Genomic DNA, 16,038 nt, shown 5'->3' with positions numbered 1-16,038 from the left:
CTGGTGTCCCGGGCTGCGGACTGGAACTGGACATGAGGACTCCCTTACACCCTCCCAAGTCAAAGACACTACAAAAAGGCAGTTTCTCGACTTTATTAGCCTGGAGCTCCTCCCCACCAGCCCCAGGGGCCGGTCGCTGGTCCCTGGGCACAGTGAGCAGGGCTGAGGTCAGATGGGTTCGGCCCCTGGCCATGGCAGCTTGGTTGGGACAGCCGGGCCAAGGGAACAACAGGTGCAAAAGTCCAAATGCTGGCACTTCAGGTGTGGCCGGCACCCAGCCAGGCGCGGTGGGTGGGTGGGGCATCATGCTTCTCTCCTGGCCACAGGTCGGCTGTGCAGCAGCGCCCTCTCCCAGCAGCCACTAGGAACAGCTGGTGATTCTCGCCAGGAACTGTTGTGCCCACCACTCGTCCAGGTCAATGGGCACGAAGTCTGTGGGCAGAGAACGCTGGGCAGTGATGCTGCCTCCCAGGCTGGCCAGCATCTCTCCCCTGGAGCTAACCACAAGCCACTCACCCGGACTCTGAGTGCAGCAGGCGCTGGGAAGAAGAAGTTTCTGCACAAGAGTCCCCTCCCTCATCCCCTGGGGTGGGAACCTGGCAGGGCCTGGGTCAGGATCAGAGGGACTGGGGGGTTTCTCCTGGGGGGACAGGGTTGGGGGGCTCACTCTGCAGCCGGGGATTGGGGGTCCTCTCCACGTACTGCACAGGCCTTGGCCTGCCCTCACCGGCTGGGCCACCATCCAGCTGCTGCTGCACCTGCTGCCAGGCTGTGGGAGGAGGGCAGTCGGGCTGAGCCAGGTCCCAGGCACCCCATCGCCCACCCAGGGCCTGATGGTCACCCTGGACTCCAGCCCCACACAGGGCTGGTCACAGGACACAAGGGCAGAGTGCCAAGGAAAAGCATAGCCCTGCAGCGGCTGGGGGTCAGCTTGAAGTGGGGCCATCCCGGGTCCATGTTACTGCACCCAGCAGCCTGGGCCGCACCCTCTGGCCCCGCTCGCTACCTTCGGACACAAAGCGGACATTCTCCTCGTGGGCCAGTGTGTAGGTCTCCTGGGTCCCCTCGAGGGATGGGGACGTGGAGGGGGCCCGCCGGCCATTCACACGATTGAACACAAGCCTTGGCCCTGGACTGCAGGAAGGGAGGAGACGGACATGGTTGGTGCCCGTCCCAGGCCCGGTGCTGCCTGGCAGAACTCAGGAGCAGCCCCGGGCCAGCCCACTGTCCCCAGACCCGGCCAGCCTAAGTACTTCCTGAACCCCAGAGAGCAGCCACCTGCAGCAGCCAGTGGCCCAGGCCTCTCTCTTGCAGGCCCCAAGTCATCGGCAGCTCAGCTTACACCTGCAGCCCTCTGCCCTGAGGGAAGTGAGTGACTGTAGGGTGGGGGCCTCAGTCTTGGTGTCCCAGACCCCTGGTCAGGCCCCACTCCGTGCCCCTCCAAGGGTCTTGCAGGTGCCCGTGCTGCCACCTGCATCCCATCAGCAGCCCAGATTCTGACCTGAGCCATGACCCGGTCCATGACCATGTCTCTCTGCCCCAAACCCCCACTCTGGGTGCGATTCTAGGCCACATTCTCACCCCACAGAAGCGCCTCCATCTCCATGATGTTTCCCTCCGTGGACGGATGGACCTGGACGGGAACGAGGGGCTTCTGCCCTCTCCCTGGCTGCCCCCAGGTCCCATGGGATGAGCACTGGGTGCCGGGATAGGCAGTCCCTGAGTGGGGAGAGTGACTATAACCCTCACTCACTCCCCACCAGCCCGAGACAAGGGGCGATGCCAAATGAGATGGCTCCCGCAGTGCCGCACGCAACATCTAGCAGGTCCCTGGGCCCGTCCAGGCCAGCAGGGCCTAGGGCAGGGATGGGCGGCCCCAGCTGGCCAAGCCCTGAGCACACAAAGCCCGGCACAGGGCTGTGGAGGGAATGGGGCCGCACCTACAGCCGGAGGTGGGAGCCGGGAGTCCTGGGCTGCGCCTGCTCCGCCAGGCACTCGCGGTCCCGGCCGGCCTGCTTGCCTTCCTGGGCTCAGGTGCCCCAGCGCCGCTCTCGGTTCCTCCTCAGCTGAGAGGGGCACTAAAATAAAGAGGAGCGTCTTGAGGGGCGCAGGGTCCCGCCGGCCCCAGGGCTGGCAGGGTCTGGTGGCCGCAGAGGATCTTAAAACGTGCAGGTGGTGGAGATGGGACAGGGGCAGGGGCACCGGCACCTCCCAGGCCTGCCCGCTGCCTGAGTTTCTGCACAAACCAGAGGAAATAAAGTTTGTCCACTTGGAAAGCCCTCTTGCCTGCAACCCACTCCCATCTTGGAAAGCCAAAATCTCCAAGAAAGCTTGGCGGTTGGATTATCAATGTCTAAGAAGAGAAGAACATTGCCAGGGGCTGTGAATCGCAGGGCGGAGGTGGCGGCCCTCGGGCTGAGATGGGCCCCGGGAGGCAGGCACCGCCCCAGGGGCTCTGGTTATGTAAGGCTGCAGCTCTCTGGGGGAAAGGGCACCCACCCAGCGTGCACCTGTGGACCACTGCCAACCTCTCCCACTTCCAGGGACACTGCTCCGGGCAAACTTCAGCCCAGGGAGCTGAAGGCTGTGGAGTGTATCCTTTCATCTCCCCTCCACAGTTCACCCTTTTTTCAGCCCATGAAGCTGGGCTTGGGAGAGAATCCACCTGAGCACACCACATGCTGAGTGGGGGCAACGCTAGGATATCATCGCAAATCCAACAACAGAGTCCACAGCCCTGACCTAGTACAGCCCCCAAGCCAACCCCCCAGCCTGCCCTCACTGGGCCTCAGACCCCCCCGTCTCTCGCAGGCTGCCCCTTCTCGCCCTGTGGGGTTCATCCCATTGTCCCTTCCCGTGGCAGTCCCCATGCCCTCCATCTGCCCTGGGGTCAGGTGACCACATGGCCCCATTTCATCTCCTCAATGACTTATATCACCTTAGTTTATCTTACTGCCTCCCGACCCGTCTCCCACCAGGAGAAAGAACTTTTCAAAGGTGTATCTGGGCAGGGCCTGGTGGCTTACGTCTGTAATCCTAGCACTTTGGGAGGCTGAGGAGGGCGGATCGCCTGAGGTCAGGAGTTCAAGACCAGCCTAGCCAACATGGTGAAACTCCATCTCTACTAAAAATACTAAAAACTAGCGAAGCATGGTAGCGGGCACCTGTAATACCAGCTACCCGGGAGGCTGGGGTTGCACTTGAAACCTGGAGGGGGAGGTTGCAGTGAGCCGAGATCACGCCACTGCACTCCAGCCTGGTGACAGAGCGAGACTCCGTCTCAAAAACAAACAAAGGTGTATCTGGCCTGTCACCGTCATGGGCAGTGCCCAGACCCGTACCTGGCAGGAACCAGAGCCAGCACACGTCGTGGATGACAAGACTTGACCCTCCGGGTGCACCAGAGGAGACGCACAGGGACCCCGACACCCTCCTCCTGCGCCCAGTCAGTGAGGGATGAGGAGTAGCGAAAAGCAGCAAGGAGAAAAAAAGGCAGGGCAGGGCCAGGCACAGTGGCCCACGCCTATAACCCCAACGCTTCCACAGGCCAAGGCGGGAGGATTGCTCGAGCCCAGGAATTGAATACTAGCCTGGGCAACATAGTGAGACCCATCTGCATAAGATTTAACAATTCACCAGGTGTGGTGCTCGCCTATCGTCCCAGCTACCCAAGAAGTTGAGAGGTGGGAAGATCACTTGTACCTGGGAGGTTGAGGCTGCAGTGAGCCATGACTGCACCACTGCACCCCCCGGCCTGGGTGACAGAACAAGACCTTGTCTCAGAAAGAAAAAAATAAAATGAGGCAGGGAGATGGGTGGCAGCGTGGGGTGGGGTGGTTCAGAGGGAAGGGGGTTGGTTGGCCAGGCACGGTGGCTCACACCTATAATCCCAGCACTTTGGGAGGCCGAGATGGGCGCATCACTGGAGGTTGGGAGTTCGAGACCAGCCTGACCAACATGGAGAAACCTTGACTCTACTAAAAATACAAGATTAGCTGGGTGTGGTGGCACGTGCCTGTAATCCCAGCTACTCAGGAGGCTGAGGCAGGAGAATCGCTTGAACCTGGGAGGCGGAGGTTGCGGTGAGTGGAGATCCTGCCATTGCACTCCAGCCTGGACAACAAGAGCGAAACTCCATTTCAAAAAAAAAAAAAAAGACAGAGGGAAGGTGGTTGCCCCAAGAAGGTGCAGGAGCAGGGTGGGGGCTTCATGCAGAGGTCCCACTGCTGCCAGAAGCTCCCAGCACTGGGGCCTGGGGGTGGGGAGGTGGGTGACCCCAGGGAGCAGAGGGCAGCACACACCCTGCCCTGCCCAGGGCTCCTCCAGCCCTGCCACACATGGGGTGAAGTCCACTCAACTCCCACATGTCTCACTGGCTGACAGAGGACCTCAGATGGGGACTTTAATAGAACAGGCCGGGTGCGGTGGCTCACACCTGTAATCCCAGCACTTTGGGGGGCCGAGGCGGGCAGATCACGAGGTCAGGAGATCGAGACCATCCTGGCCAACATGGTGAAATACAAAAATACAAATTAGCTGGGCATGGTGGCAGGCGCCTGTAGTCCCAACTACTCAGGAGGCTGAGGGAGGAGAATCGCTTGAACCCGGGAGGCAGAGGTTGCAGTGAGCTGAGATCGCACCACGGCACGCCAGCCTGGGCGACAGAGCAAGACTCAGTCTCCAAAAAAAAAAAGAGAGACAACAGCCAGTGGGCCTGGTGTTGCCCACTGGGACCCTTGAGGTTCCAAGGGGAGGCCACAGTGGCTGGACTGAGGCGCCTGTGGTCTTGGGAGGGCACTGGGTTAGGAAAGGCAGAAGCAACCACAGGGGAGGAGGCCCCATTGCCCCTGGGTGTCTGGGGTGAAGGCCGGAGGAGGGCAGAGGCCCTGCCCGACGGAAGCACACGCACGTCTCCCCCACTGAGCTCTGCAAGGGCAGAGCCGGGAGACCTTGAGGAGCAGCGCCCGGAGCTCTCCGCGAACGGTGGCCTGGGCCTGCTGCACGTCAGGGTTCCAGCCGCCGCCCAAGGTCGCTCGAAGCGCCGGCCTCGGCCGATGGAGGCCCCCGCGACCCAAGAGCGGGCCGGCTTTTTCCCCGCTGGGGGCCCGGGCCCGGCCAGGTGAGGCGGAAGCGCGAGGCGCACGCCCGCGGGCGCGTAGTGGGCAGGACCCGCGCACCCCCCGCCGCCGGAGCGCTCGCCGCGCTCGCCCCGCCCGCAGCACGTGGCCGGACCTCACTAACATTTCCCCCAAGGTCACCCTCCGCGCCAGGGCGGCCGGCGGGGGAGGGGAAGGCGGGCCGGGCCGGGGCCGCTCGCGTCTCACCTCGACAGGGGCCAAGGTCCCGGCGGCTGCGCGAAGGGCTGCGCCCGCGGGGGCTGCGAGGTCGGCGGCGCGGGCTGCCGGCATTTCAGGAGCTCGCCGAGCCGGCCCTCCACCTGCTGCTGCGTGGGACCTGCGGGAACCGGAGGGCGGTCAGCTGCCGCCGCGCCCTGCCCCGTCCCCGTCCCCGTTCCCCGGCCCGTGCGCACCTGTGCGGCGCTGCGCGACCAGCTTGCTGGGCCCCTTGGTGATGGTGTACATGGCGCGCCGCTTCCACACCACCGCCGGCCCCCGGCCAGATCCGGCCCCTGCGCCCGGGCTCGCACTTAACGGACGGCGGGCGCTGCGGGGAGGGGGCGGGCCCGTCACACGCCCCCGGCCCTTAAAGGGCCCGCACGGGCTCGGGCCAACCCCGGGACACGCGGCGGAGGCAGCGCTCGGGCCCTTTGGGAAGCTGGCAGGCGGGGGCGGAGCCGGCAGCAACCCCGCCCCAGCCCCCGGCGGCGCGAGGCCAAGGCGGACGAAGCGCCCTGCGGCCCGGGAAAGGCCTTGCTGCCTGGAGGCTAGGTGAGTCCCGGGGCACCGGACTCAGACTGCTGGCGGCAGGTCCCAAGGGCCCTGCGGGGTCAGCCGCGATGTGCGAGCAGGGTCCTGGGAGCCCCAGGGCCCACCTTTGACAGGCGTTGGAGGAAAACCTGTGCTGGGGGTCCCGGTGCTGAGGGGCCCTGTGCTAGAGGATCCCTGTGCTGGGATTCCTGTGCTGGGGGGATTCCTGTGCTGGGGGGATTCCTGTGCTGCGGGTCTCTGTACTGGGGGCTCTGTGCTGGAGGTGTCTGTGCAAGGGGGCTTTGCTGGGGGGTTCTACACTGGGAGGCTCTGTTGGGCATCTGCTGGGGAGCTCTGTGTTGTGGGCTCTGTGCTGGGGGACTCTGCTGGGGCGCTCTGTACTGGGGGACTCTGCTGGGGGCGTCTGTGCTTGGGGGCTCTGTGCTGGGGAGCTCTGTGTTGGGGACTGTGCTGGGGAGCTCTGTGTTGGGGACTGTGCTGGGGGGCTCTGTTTTCGGGGCGTCTGTGCTGGAGGGCTATATGCTGGGGAACTCTGTGTTGGGAGCTCTGTGCTGGGGGAGTCTGTGCTGGGCTGCTTTGCGCAGAGGCTGTAGGCAAGCCTCTTGGGGAGCCTCAGCCAAGATGCCTGCAGAGGCCTGAGCCAGTGTGAAGGGTCACCCTTGGCTTGGGTCTTGGGACTGGATCTAAGAAGAGGAAAAGGGAATCATCCCCCTGGACTTGCGTAGAGACATGATGCCCTGGGAGTCTCCCACCCCAGGAGTCAGAACCCTGGCTGCACTCTGCCCCACGTCCTGGCCCCCACGCTGAGGTGCCTCTTCGGCCCTTGTAGCTCCTGTACCCGCCCCACAGATGCGAGAATGTAGCAGGCCAGGTCTCACTAACACAGGCCTCCCTAACATAACAATTATTTCAATGCGGAGTGGTTAAATATTAAAAGCTAAGCTGTGCAGGAGCAGTGGCTTACACCTGTAATCCCAGCACTTTGGGAGGCCCAGGCAGGTGGATCACCTAAGGTCAGGAGTTCGAGACCAGCCTGGCCAATTTAGTGAAACCCCATCTCTACTAAAAACAAACAAAAAACAATTAGCCGCGCATGGTTGTGGGCACCCATAATCCCAGCTACTCCAGAGGCTGAGGCAGGAGAATCACTTGAACCTGGGAGACAGAGGTTGCAGTGAGCCGAGATCATGCCACTGCACTCCAGCCTGGGCAAAAGAGTGAGACTCCATCTCAAAAAAAAAAAAAAAGAAAAAGAAAAGAAAAATGCCGGGTGTGGTGGCGCGCACCTGTAGTCCCAGCTACTCGGGAGGCTGAGACAGGAGAATCACTTGAACCTGGGAGGCGGAGGTTGCAGTGAGCCAAGATCACATCTGCACTCCAGCCTGGGTGACAGAGCAAGACTCCGTCTCTAAAGAAAAAAAGCCAGCGCCCTTCCTCAAAGGCTGGAATGTAACAAAAGCCCACCAAGAGTTGTGCCCAGTCCTCCTCTGGGCCTTGAAGCATGACAAGATAATGAAGAAATTCTTTTTTCTTTTTTTCTTTTTTTTTGAGACAGAGTCTCGCTCTGTCGCCCAGGCTGGAGTGCAGTGGTGCAATCTCGGCTCACTGCAAGCTTCCCCTCCCAGATTCATGCCATTCTCTTGCCTCAGCCTCCTGAGTAGCTGGAACTACAGGCGCCCGCCACCACGCCTGGCTAATTTTTTTTATTTTTAGTAGAGACGGGGTTTCACCTTGTTAGCCAAGATGGTCTCGATCTGCTGACCTCGTGATCCGCCCACCTCGGCCTCCCAAAGTGCTGGGATTACAGGTGTGAGCCACTGCGCGTGGCCAGGAATTCTTAATAGGACCCATTTAGGATTAAACAAGTTTATTGGGGGTCTGAAGAAACTCTCCAGGCCTCCACAGACAAGTTTATTGGGAGCCCGAAGGAACTCTCCAAACCTTCATGATTTCGCAGCAGACAAGATGAAGTCAGTTTACTGAGGTTCCAGAGGAAGGTCTTCAGAACTCAGACCTTAATTATAGATTAAAAGAAGTTAATCACTTGGCCGGGCTCGGTGGCTCACGCCTGCAATCCCAGCACTTTGGGAGGCCAAGATGGGCGGATCACGAGGTCAGGAGATAGAGACCATATTGGCTAACACAGTGAAACCCCGTCTCTACTAAAAATAGTGAGCCGAGATCACACCGCTGCACTCCAGCCTGGGCGACAGGGCAAGGCTCCGTCTCCAAAAAAAAATTAAAAAGTTCATCACTTGTGTCTTTAGATGAATGCATACTTACACATAGACATGCAGCTTGAAAGGTACATAACCTCTGGAAAACTTTGTAATTTGAGTTGGTGGCGGGAATTTCCAGGCCTTCTGCCTGTAACTGGTTGCAGAAATAAAAACCCTCTTCCTCCCCAGTTTACTAGAGCACGAGAAACAGCAGCCCGACTCTCGGTGTGGTCCAGCAACAAGAGGAGACTCTGCCTGTGCCAGTGTCAGGGCCTGAGGTGTCCAGTGGCCCCCACATTCTCCGAGGAGAGGTCAGGGATGCTGTGGCTGAAATCGGCGCTGTGGCGGGTGGGCGGCGGGGCCCAGAGTCTTTGTCTAAATCTCCAGGCGAGGAACATGCACCACATGGAGGGGTGAGGGGACGCTCTTGGTGGTGGGGGTGTCAGCCCGAGGAGCCCCCACCCCATGCACTGGCCCTGCTTCTCTTCTCTTCTGGGAGCTCCAGGCTTACTGGGAAGCCCTCAGGGCAGCTTCTGACCCAGATGGCCCTTGGCCCTGCACCCGTCCTCAGCATGGCTGAAGAGCTGAAGGAGAGAGGTTTCCATCCCCAGCTGCCTTCTCTGCAGGGCTGGGCCAGGCCTGTGGCCCTGAGGGCAGAGGAGCTGGCGAGCCACATTCAGGGAGGCCAAGCCTGACATGTCCCCTAGGAAGGACTCCTCGCGGACTGCCTCTTTTCTGCCTGCTGCCCCCACCTTCCCCACTCCCCCACTTCCCCTCCCCCCACCAGCACCAGGCAGTGTGTCCTTCAAGGAAGGCCAGTGTGATCCCCCGCCATCTGTGCAGCCTGTGTCCTGCCCAGGCTTCTCCCAGTGGCCTTCAGCACAATCACACACAGGCCAGGGAGGCAGGACAGGGTACTGGGGCCCCTGTGGCCTGAGGGCATGTGATCCTTCGGAAAACCTGGCAGCAAGGAGCAGCTGGGTTAGAGTGAGGGCGGTGCTGGGGAGGGAAGCTCCATGTGGGGAAGGGCATAACCCGAGCTCACACAGGCTCCCGAGGGTGGCCCCCCACCCTTGGGGCCCACTGCAGGCGGCAAGGACAAGCTGGACTGGCCCAGAGCCCAGCAGCCCTAGCCTTTGCTTCAGCCAGGAGGCCCAAACATCCAGCCCCAACAATAGGCCACATCTGAGGTCAAAGCTTGGGTCCAGCAGCCCTCATAAGGGCTCCCTGGGAGGAGCAGTGGGCAAAAAGGGATGGGGGCAGGAGGCGAGGCCAGGGGTCCTCAGGGCAGCAGGGAGCCGAGGGAGCTGAAGAAGGCAGAATGCCAGATGGTGAGGGCCGGCAGCTGAAGTCCTTGGCACCTGCCCAGGGGTGGGCTGGTCTGCCCCAGAGGGGCCCTCCTGGCCCCACTTGACCTGAGGACAGCTGGCAGGGCTCCCATGCTTACGTGGCATCCATGGGGCCTGGGCAGGGACCCGAGAGGTCAGGTCTGGATGTGCCCCCAGCTCAGCTGCAGGGGCCTGGGGCCAGTTGGAGTTGCACAGGAGCCCTCGCCAGCCCGGCACAGGCTGTGGCTCCTGGTGAGGTCAGCATCCCACCGTCTGGTCCTGCCTACCTTCCCCTGGACAGACACTGTCCTCATTTGTGAAGCCCTCACAGAGGCCATGTTTTCGGTGGCAGGGGAGGGGGACAGGGCCTGGAGCAGGACAGCTGGATGGAAGGGGCCTCCCCCAGCATGCAGGGTCCTCACAGACCCCAATCATCCTAATAAAAAAGTACTTTTTTCCCCTCTTTTTTTTTTTTTTTTTTTTTTTTCTGAGACGGAGTCTCGCGCTGTCACCCAGGCTGGAGTGCAGTGGCCGGATCTCAGCTCACTGCAAGCTCCGCCTCCCGGGTTTACGCCATTCTCCTGCCTCAGCCTCCCGAGTAGCTGGGACTACAGGCGCCCGCCACCTCGCCCGGCTAGTTTTTTGTATTTTTTTTTTTTTTAGTAGAGACGGGGTTTCACCATGTTAACCAGGATGGTCTCGATCTCCTGACCTCGTGATCCGCCCACCTTGGCCTCCCAAAGTGCTGGGATTACAGGCTTGAGCCGCCGCGCCCGGCCCTTTTTTCCCTCTTGAAAAAGGTTCTAGTTATGATACTAAGATTTTATGTAAAAAGTGAACAAAGCTCAGGTTTTCAGTCATCCTCTGTCGGTTTTCCACATCTAAAACCCATGCCCTGACCCACCCAGACTTGAAGACAGGTTCCTTCAAGGCTCTAGCTCGGGTTCTGCCGAGGGAGGAGGCAACCACTGCCACCCCAGAAAAGGCTCTGGCTGGAGTCTGCCACTCAGTTTGTTTGGGACTGTTCAGCCTGTTCCCAGATCCAGTGGTGGCCCCCCAAAAATACATCCACCTGGAACATCAGAATGCAACCGTATTTGGAATGAATTTTTGCAAATATAATCAAGGCAAGGATTTTGAGATGAAATCATCTGGGGCCAGGCGTGGTGGCTCACGCCTGTAATCCCAGCACTTTGGGAGGCTGAGGTGGGCGGATCACCTGAGGTCAGGAGTTCGAGACCAGCCTGGCCAACACGGCGAAACCCGGTCTCTACTGAAAATACAAAAATTAGCTGGGCGTGGTGGCGGGCACCTGTAATCTCAGCTACTTGGGAGGCTGTGGCAGGAGAATTGTTTGAACCTGGGAGGCAGAGGTTGCAGTGAGCCGAAATTGTGCCACTGCACTCCAGCCTGGGCAGCAGAGCGAGACTGTGTCTCAAAAAAAAAAAAAAAAAAAAAAATCATCTGGGATGAGGGTGGGCCCTAAATCCAATCACAGGTGCCCTTGCAAGACAAAGGAGAGGGAGATTTGGGCACAGACACGGAGAGGACAAGGCTGCATAAAGACTGGAAGATTGGAGTGACGTGGTCACGAGCCCAGGATCACCTGGGGCCACCAGATGCTAGAAGAGGCAGGAAGGACTTTCTTGCAGGGCCTTTGGAGGGAGCTGACACCTGTGTCTTGCGCTTCTGGTCTCCAGAACTATGAGGAAATAAGTCACCAAGCTCTGGGGTAATTTTCTATGGCAACCACCAAAACTCAGATGCCAAGGATAGTGGTGGGGGGTATGGAGACGGAAGGGGGCTGCAGAGGGCTTAGGAAGGACACTCAGGACCCCAGGGTGGGGTCCAGAGAATGGGGCACATGGCACTGGACCCCAGGAGAGGAGCTGGACCCTGCTGTTGGACCTGAATGCCATGGGCCTGGATTCCCAGGATAGCCTCTGAGGGTGTGAGGACAGGTGCGGGTGGGGCTGTGAGCCCTCCAGGCCCTCTGGCAGATGAGGCTGAGGAGCTAAGGCGCAACAGGATTTGCCCCTCCTTAGGCATCCCCGAGCACCTCCTGTAAGCCAGACCCCAAGACGGATGGGTCAGGCAGACTCCTGGAGCGGGAGGTGCAGCAAAGGGGTCCTATCCTTCCCAGGAGGACGTGTTCAGGGACTGGGCGTGAGCATCAAGGCCAAGGCCAGCAGGTGCTGCTGTGTGGGCAGGACCAGGACTCCATGTCCCTCCCAGCGTGGAATCCAGAGCCCGGGGTGCTCGCGGCACTGGTATTTTATCGCGTAGATAAACACACACTGGGAAGGGTGGCCTGTGTCACAGTCCCTTCCACCCAGGGAAAGGTAGGTTCTTCAAGAGGGGCTTTGGGGAGCCAAATTCAGTCTCAGGAGAGGCTGAGCGATAACCCAGCTTCTACAGCTTTGACCTCGGCTACCCAAGGGGGGACACCACCAGGAGTGGCAGGGACTGGGGGATCCTTCCAGGGAGCCATGTTTGGCATCCCGTGGGGATCCCAGACCCCTGCCAGCCACTGACACGCATCCACGACTTCCCAGAGAGTGTGTGCTCACATGTGGCCGCTGCAGCACACGCCTCCACTCAGACATCCAGTCTGGCTGCTGCCCTACCAGGCTCTGAGCTTGGGGGGCGCCGAGGGCAGGTGTGGCCTACCCAGCATGCATCCCCAAGTCATGAGCGTGCAGGCCAGCACCAGCCTGAGGTCAGGCAACACTAAACCTGCCATGCGCTGGCCGTTGTGGGCAGCTCCTGAACACTGCTCCATTCAAGGGGAGAAGCAGGGAGGCCCAGAGAGACTGATCTCGGGCTCCTCTTTCCTGTGTCTAGGGAAGCACAGGTGAAACCTGGGTGAGGAGAGGTGCCTGGACCCCAGGAGAACCCCTGGTCATCACAGGCCCCTCCTCCTGGTGCTCCCCTCGAGGTGGGGGTTGGGGGCAGGAGGCACGTTGAAGGAGGCACAGGGAAAGTCCTCAGCCCACAGAAGGAGAGATGGAGGCGGCCAGTCAGGCGAGGAAAGCATGGGCTTGGGCTGAAGAGCCTGCTGCAGAGTCTGCCCAGTCACCACCACGGCGGACACCAACATCCCCTGGCAGGGCTGTCCCTGACCACTGACTCCCTGAGCGCCCCATGGCCCACGTTCCCAGTCCCAGACTGGCAGACTGTAAGCCACTCTCCTGCCCTGAGCCACGTGACTGGCCCTCCCTGGTTTGCCCCTTCCAACGTCCTCGCCCTAGCCAGAACGACGTCGGATATGGGGTTCCCATTGCTGAAAAATGGCCCAGCAAAGGCGCTAAGACAGTCCTGACTGCAGAGTCAGGCGCTGGGCACTTTCTGGAGCAGGCCCGGCTCTGAGGCTGGGACCCCAACCCTTGGGCGCACACAAATCGCGGCCTGTGACTTGATTTCGGGGGTCACCGACAGACCCTTCACACTATCCGTGAGCCCCGAGCTGGTGCTGTTACCCCAGTGTCACAGAGAAACCCTGGGGCACCATTGGTGCCCCTCCCGCAGGCCCCCCAGTTCCTGCAGGCTGGGACTGCCCGCCCCGCCCTCTGCCGCCCCTGCCACCCCCGCCCCGCTCTGGCCCCGCCCCAACCCGCCCCTCCACACTCATGTCCCACCCCACCCCTCCCTAGCCCTGCCTCCTCTCTCGGACCCGCCCCGGTGTGGCCCCGCCCCTCCGGCAACCCCGCCCAAAACTCTTCCCAACGGGGGCCCCAGCCCTGGCTCGCCCTCTCCCCGTCCCGCCCTCTCCCCAGCCCCGCCCCGACAGGGCCCCACTCCCATCGACTCACGAAGGCTAACGGTTTCCATGGCTCAGGCCCGAATCGAGACTGTCCTCTAGCCCGCGTACCTCACGCCTGCTCCTTCCCCTCGGGCGCTGGGGGGCACCGCGAGACTCCCACTGCCGCAGCCTCGCCAGCTGGGTCTTCCTAGGCAACCACTAGCTCTCCTGCGCGGAGCCCGGCTCCAGGGACGGCGCATGCGCGGAGGGCTTCTCGCGTCACAGTCTCTTGGGCGCACGGGCGGCACCAATAGCAGACCGCGCCGCTGGTGTAGTGGTATCATGCAAGATTCCCATTCTTGCGACCCGGGTTCGATTCCCGGGCGGCGCAGCTTATTTTCTTTTTTCCCATTTGAACAATGAACTCTAGCTAACGCCAGCGATTTATAAAGGAAAGAAAACCGGAAACCAAGGGAAGGCGTCCAGTCTGGCGCAGCGCTGACACATTTCGGAGAGTGACAGGTACCCTGGACGGCCATAGGCGACAGGGTCCCTGAGCTGCGGTGCCTGTAAACCAGCAAGCCAAGCTCGCCGTCGAGTCCCCTGCCCGGGGCCGCCACCCACCGCCGAGCCGCTCCCCACCGTGCCTCTGGCGGCTGCGGGTCCTTTAACGAGAGGCGCGGGTGCTCCTGGGAGTTGTAGTTTATCAGCTCCCGACGCGTCCCGCGGCATCTGGACTACAGCTCCCGACATGCCCCGCGGGAGCCCGGCCACCGCCCCCGACGCGACCAGCGCCGGTTCTGCAGCTGGGAGGAGTTGCGGCCGCGATGCTGGTGGCGGCGGCCGCGGAGCGGAACAAGGAGCCCATCCTGCACGTGCTACGGCAGTACCTGGACCCGACCCAGCGCGGCGTCCGCGTACTCGAGGTGGCCTCGGGCTCCGGCCAGCACGCGGCGCACTTCGCGCGGGCCTTCCCCCTGGCCGAGTGGCAGCCGTCGGACGTGGACCAGCGCTGCCTGGACAGGTGCGGCCCCCGGGGCGGCCACTCCGATCGGTGCGGCCGGCCGGAGCCTCAAGAGCTCCTGCCCCGCAGCCCCGGAGGAAAAAGATGCGGCTCGGGCTCTGAGGGTGCGGGGTGGGAGCTGGGGGTGCCCCCGGGGCAGGCCCCAGATGTGTGGCCCCCGCGGCTGCGGAAGTGGGTGGGCCTCGGGGTCCCCTTTCCCAGCTGTTTTGGCCTTCACTTTGCAACGTGCCCCCCAGCCTCCCCTTATAAAGTCTGTAGGGGCGTCGGAAAGGCGGTTGCGCAGGACTCGGCCTCCACCCAAGCCTTCCCCTCCTGCAGCATCGCGGCCACCACGCAAGCCCACGGTCTGACCAACGTGAAGGCCCCGCTGCACCTGGACGTGACGTGGGGCTGGGAGCACTGGGGCGGGATCCTGCCGCAGTCGCTGGACCTGTTGCTGTGCATCAACATGACCCACATCAGTCCCCTGTGCTGCACGGAGGTCTGTGGGGGGCCCAGCAAGGGCGTCTGCCCTGGCGCCCCTCACCCTGCATGGGGGCAGCCAGCATGCCAGATTTGCCCCTACCACAGTCGGGGTGAGGGTCTCCGGCCTCAGGCCTTGGGTTCTTTTGGGGGCAGCGCCTCACTGCCGTCCTGTTCCCTACTCCCCAGGGGCTCTTCAGAGCAGCAGGACACCTGCTCAAACCCAGAGCCCTGCTCATCACCTACGGGGTGAGTGGGCCTCTCCAGGGCGGGCCTCCCGCTCAAAGTCCTAGCTGCTGTCTCCTGCCCTACTCAGAGTCCTCCCTCCTTGGCTCCCTGCCCCCCGCCCAGCCACCAGCATGGCCTCCCCTCCACTTCAACTCTGCACCCCTCCCGGGTCACCTGCCAGCCTCCCTACCCCCTTGCCCACCAGCCTGGCCTTGGCTGACTCCCTCTTGGGGACAGGGAGGGGGTGCCCGTTTCATTCTCCGGACCCCAGCCTGCAAGTCTGTCCCGGGCTCTCTGGGAAACAGCCAACTTTGGTCCAGTGGGCTGTGTCCCCATCCCCGCAGCCCTATGCCATCAACGGGAAGATCTCTCCCCAGAGCAACGTGGACTTTGACCTAATGCTCAGATGCAGGTCAGAGCTAGTGGCAGGGGGTCTGGCTCAGGTGGCAGGTGGCTTGGGTGGCACCCCCCCCCAGGCCACGACTCCATCTCCCCCCGCTCTGCAGGAACCCGGAATGGGGCCTTCGGGACACAGCCCTCCTGGAGAACCTGGGACAGGCCAGTGGCCTGCTCCTGGAGAGGATGGTAGGTTGGGGAGCGGGGGCCCAGGCAGCCTCTCTAGGGGTTGAGGGCCGTCCTCCAGTAAAGCATTTCTCCAGGTGGACATGCCAGCCAACAACAAGTGCCTGATCTTCCGGAAAAACTAAGCCCCTCCTTCACCCCGCACACCTGCATCCCTGCTGGAGGTTCTGTGGGGCACAAACCCTGCCTCCCTAGGCTGGGCCTTGTGGATAACAGCCCCACCCAGTCTGCGCTCTCAGCCAGTGGCTGAAAGGCTCAGCCTGCTCAGAATAAAGCATTTCCTGCTGCCGGCTTGCTGGTGTCCGCCCCACCTCCTCCTAGGAGCACCTTGTGAGGGTGGGTGGGAGACGGGGTCTCCTGTGGGGTCAAGGGCTTGGGACGTCCTGGTCCTTGCTGCTGGAGCTTGGGCAGCGGGAGTGGGGCCAGGACAGCTGCTGAGGCAGGATGGAGCTGGTGGGGGATGCAGGGGTGGACTGGCGCTCCCTGGTGACCTTGTACCAAAGCCCAAGCCCCAGTGGGTGGCAAGGCCCCAGCAGAAACTGGCTGGGAATGGGGCGCCTGGAAG

The 16,038-nt window shown here is 61.9% G+C and overlaps 2 protein-coding genes, 1 long non-coding RNA gene and 1 other non-coding gene across 24 annotated transcripts; 3 read left to right on the top strand and 1 right to left on the bottom strand.

Moving 5' to 3' along the window:
• Positions 1–77: 77 nt before the first annotated feature.
• On the bottom strand, positions 78–5,742 carry MCRIP2 (MAPK regulated corepressor interacting protein 2). 6 transcript variants are annotated; one of them, XM_074028437.1, is made up of 6 exons: positions 5,531–5,742; positions 5,325–5,454; positions 4,016–4,113; positions 1,007–1,134; positions 668–769; positions 78–432 (listed from the first exon to the last, which is right to left on the bottom strand). In XM_074028437.1, exons 2-6 carry the CDS (start codon positions 5,406–5,408, stop codon positions 362–364), a joined length of 483 nt encoding a protein of 160 aa, XP_073884538.1. In that variant the 5' UTR covers positions 5,409–5,454; positions 5,531–5,742; the 3' UTR covers positions 78–361. The 6 variants fall into 6 exon arrangements, with proteins under 6 accessions (XP_073884538.1, XP_073884535.1, XP_073884537.1 ...); XM_074028434.1 differs by lacking the exon at positions 4,016–4,113 and adding an exon at positions 1,582–1,719; XM_074028436.1 differs by lacking the exon at positions 4,016–4,113 and adding an exon at positions 1,582–1,719 and having other exon boundaries at positions 703–769.
• LOC135968712 (uncharacterized) lies at positions 5,264–9,900 on the top strand. The gene is made up of 2 exons (XR_010583658.2): positions 5,264–5,888; positions 8,297–9,900. It is a non-coding gene; the product is annotated as an uncharacterized lncRNA (long non-coding RNA).
• A 3,597-nt stretch (positions 9,901–13,497) lies between these two features.
• Positions 13,498–13,568, top strand: TRNAG-CCC (transfer RNA glycine (anticodon CCC)). Its single transcript has one exon. It is a non-coding gene; the product is annotated as a tRNA-Gly (tRNA).
• Positions 13,569–13,961: 393 nt separating this feature from the next.
• On the top strand, positions 13,962–15,765 carry METTL26 (methyltransferase like 26). Of its 16 annotated transcripts, none has more exons than XR_006694844.3 (6): positions 13,962–14,201; positions 14,520–14,682; positions 14,853–14,912; positions 15,129–15,303; positions 15,398–15,476; positions 15,564–15,765. XR_006694844.3 is itself a non-coding variant. In XM_005590789.4 (6 exons), the coding sequence occupies exons 1-6, from the start codon at positions 14,005–14,007 to the stop codon at positions 15,579–15,581; spliced, it is 585 nt and encodes a 194-aa protein (XP_005590846.2). In that variant the 5' UTR covers positions 13,962–14,004; the 3' UTR covers positions 15,582–15,765. The 16 variants fall into 16 exon arrangements, 13 of the variants coding, with proteins under 13 accessions (XP_005590846.2, XP_005590844.2, XP_073884532.1 ...); XR_001487313.3 differs by having other exon boundaries at positions 15,551–15,765; XR_006694845.3 differs by having other exon boundaries at positions 15,535–15,765.
• The last annotated feature ends 273 nt before the right edge of the window (positions 15,766–16,038 follow it).

The sequence above is a fragment of the Macaca fascicularis genome, chromosome 20 (assembly GCF_037993035.2).
Source record: "Macaca fascicularis isolate 582-1 chromosome 20, T2T-MFA8v1.1".
NCBI classification, from domain to species: domain Eukaryota; kingdom Metazoa; phylum Chordata; class Mammalia; order Primates; family Cercopithecidae; genus Macaca; species Macaca fascicularis.
Note: the sequence above shows the minus strand (reverse complement) of the source record. Positions and strands in the feature narration are given on the sequence as shown.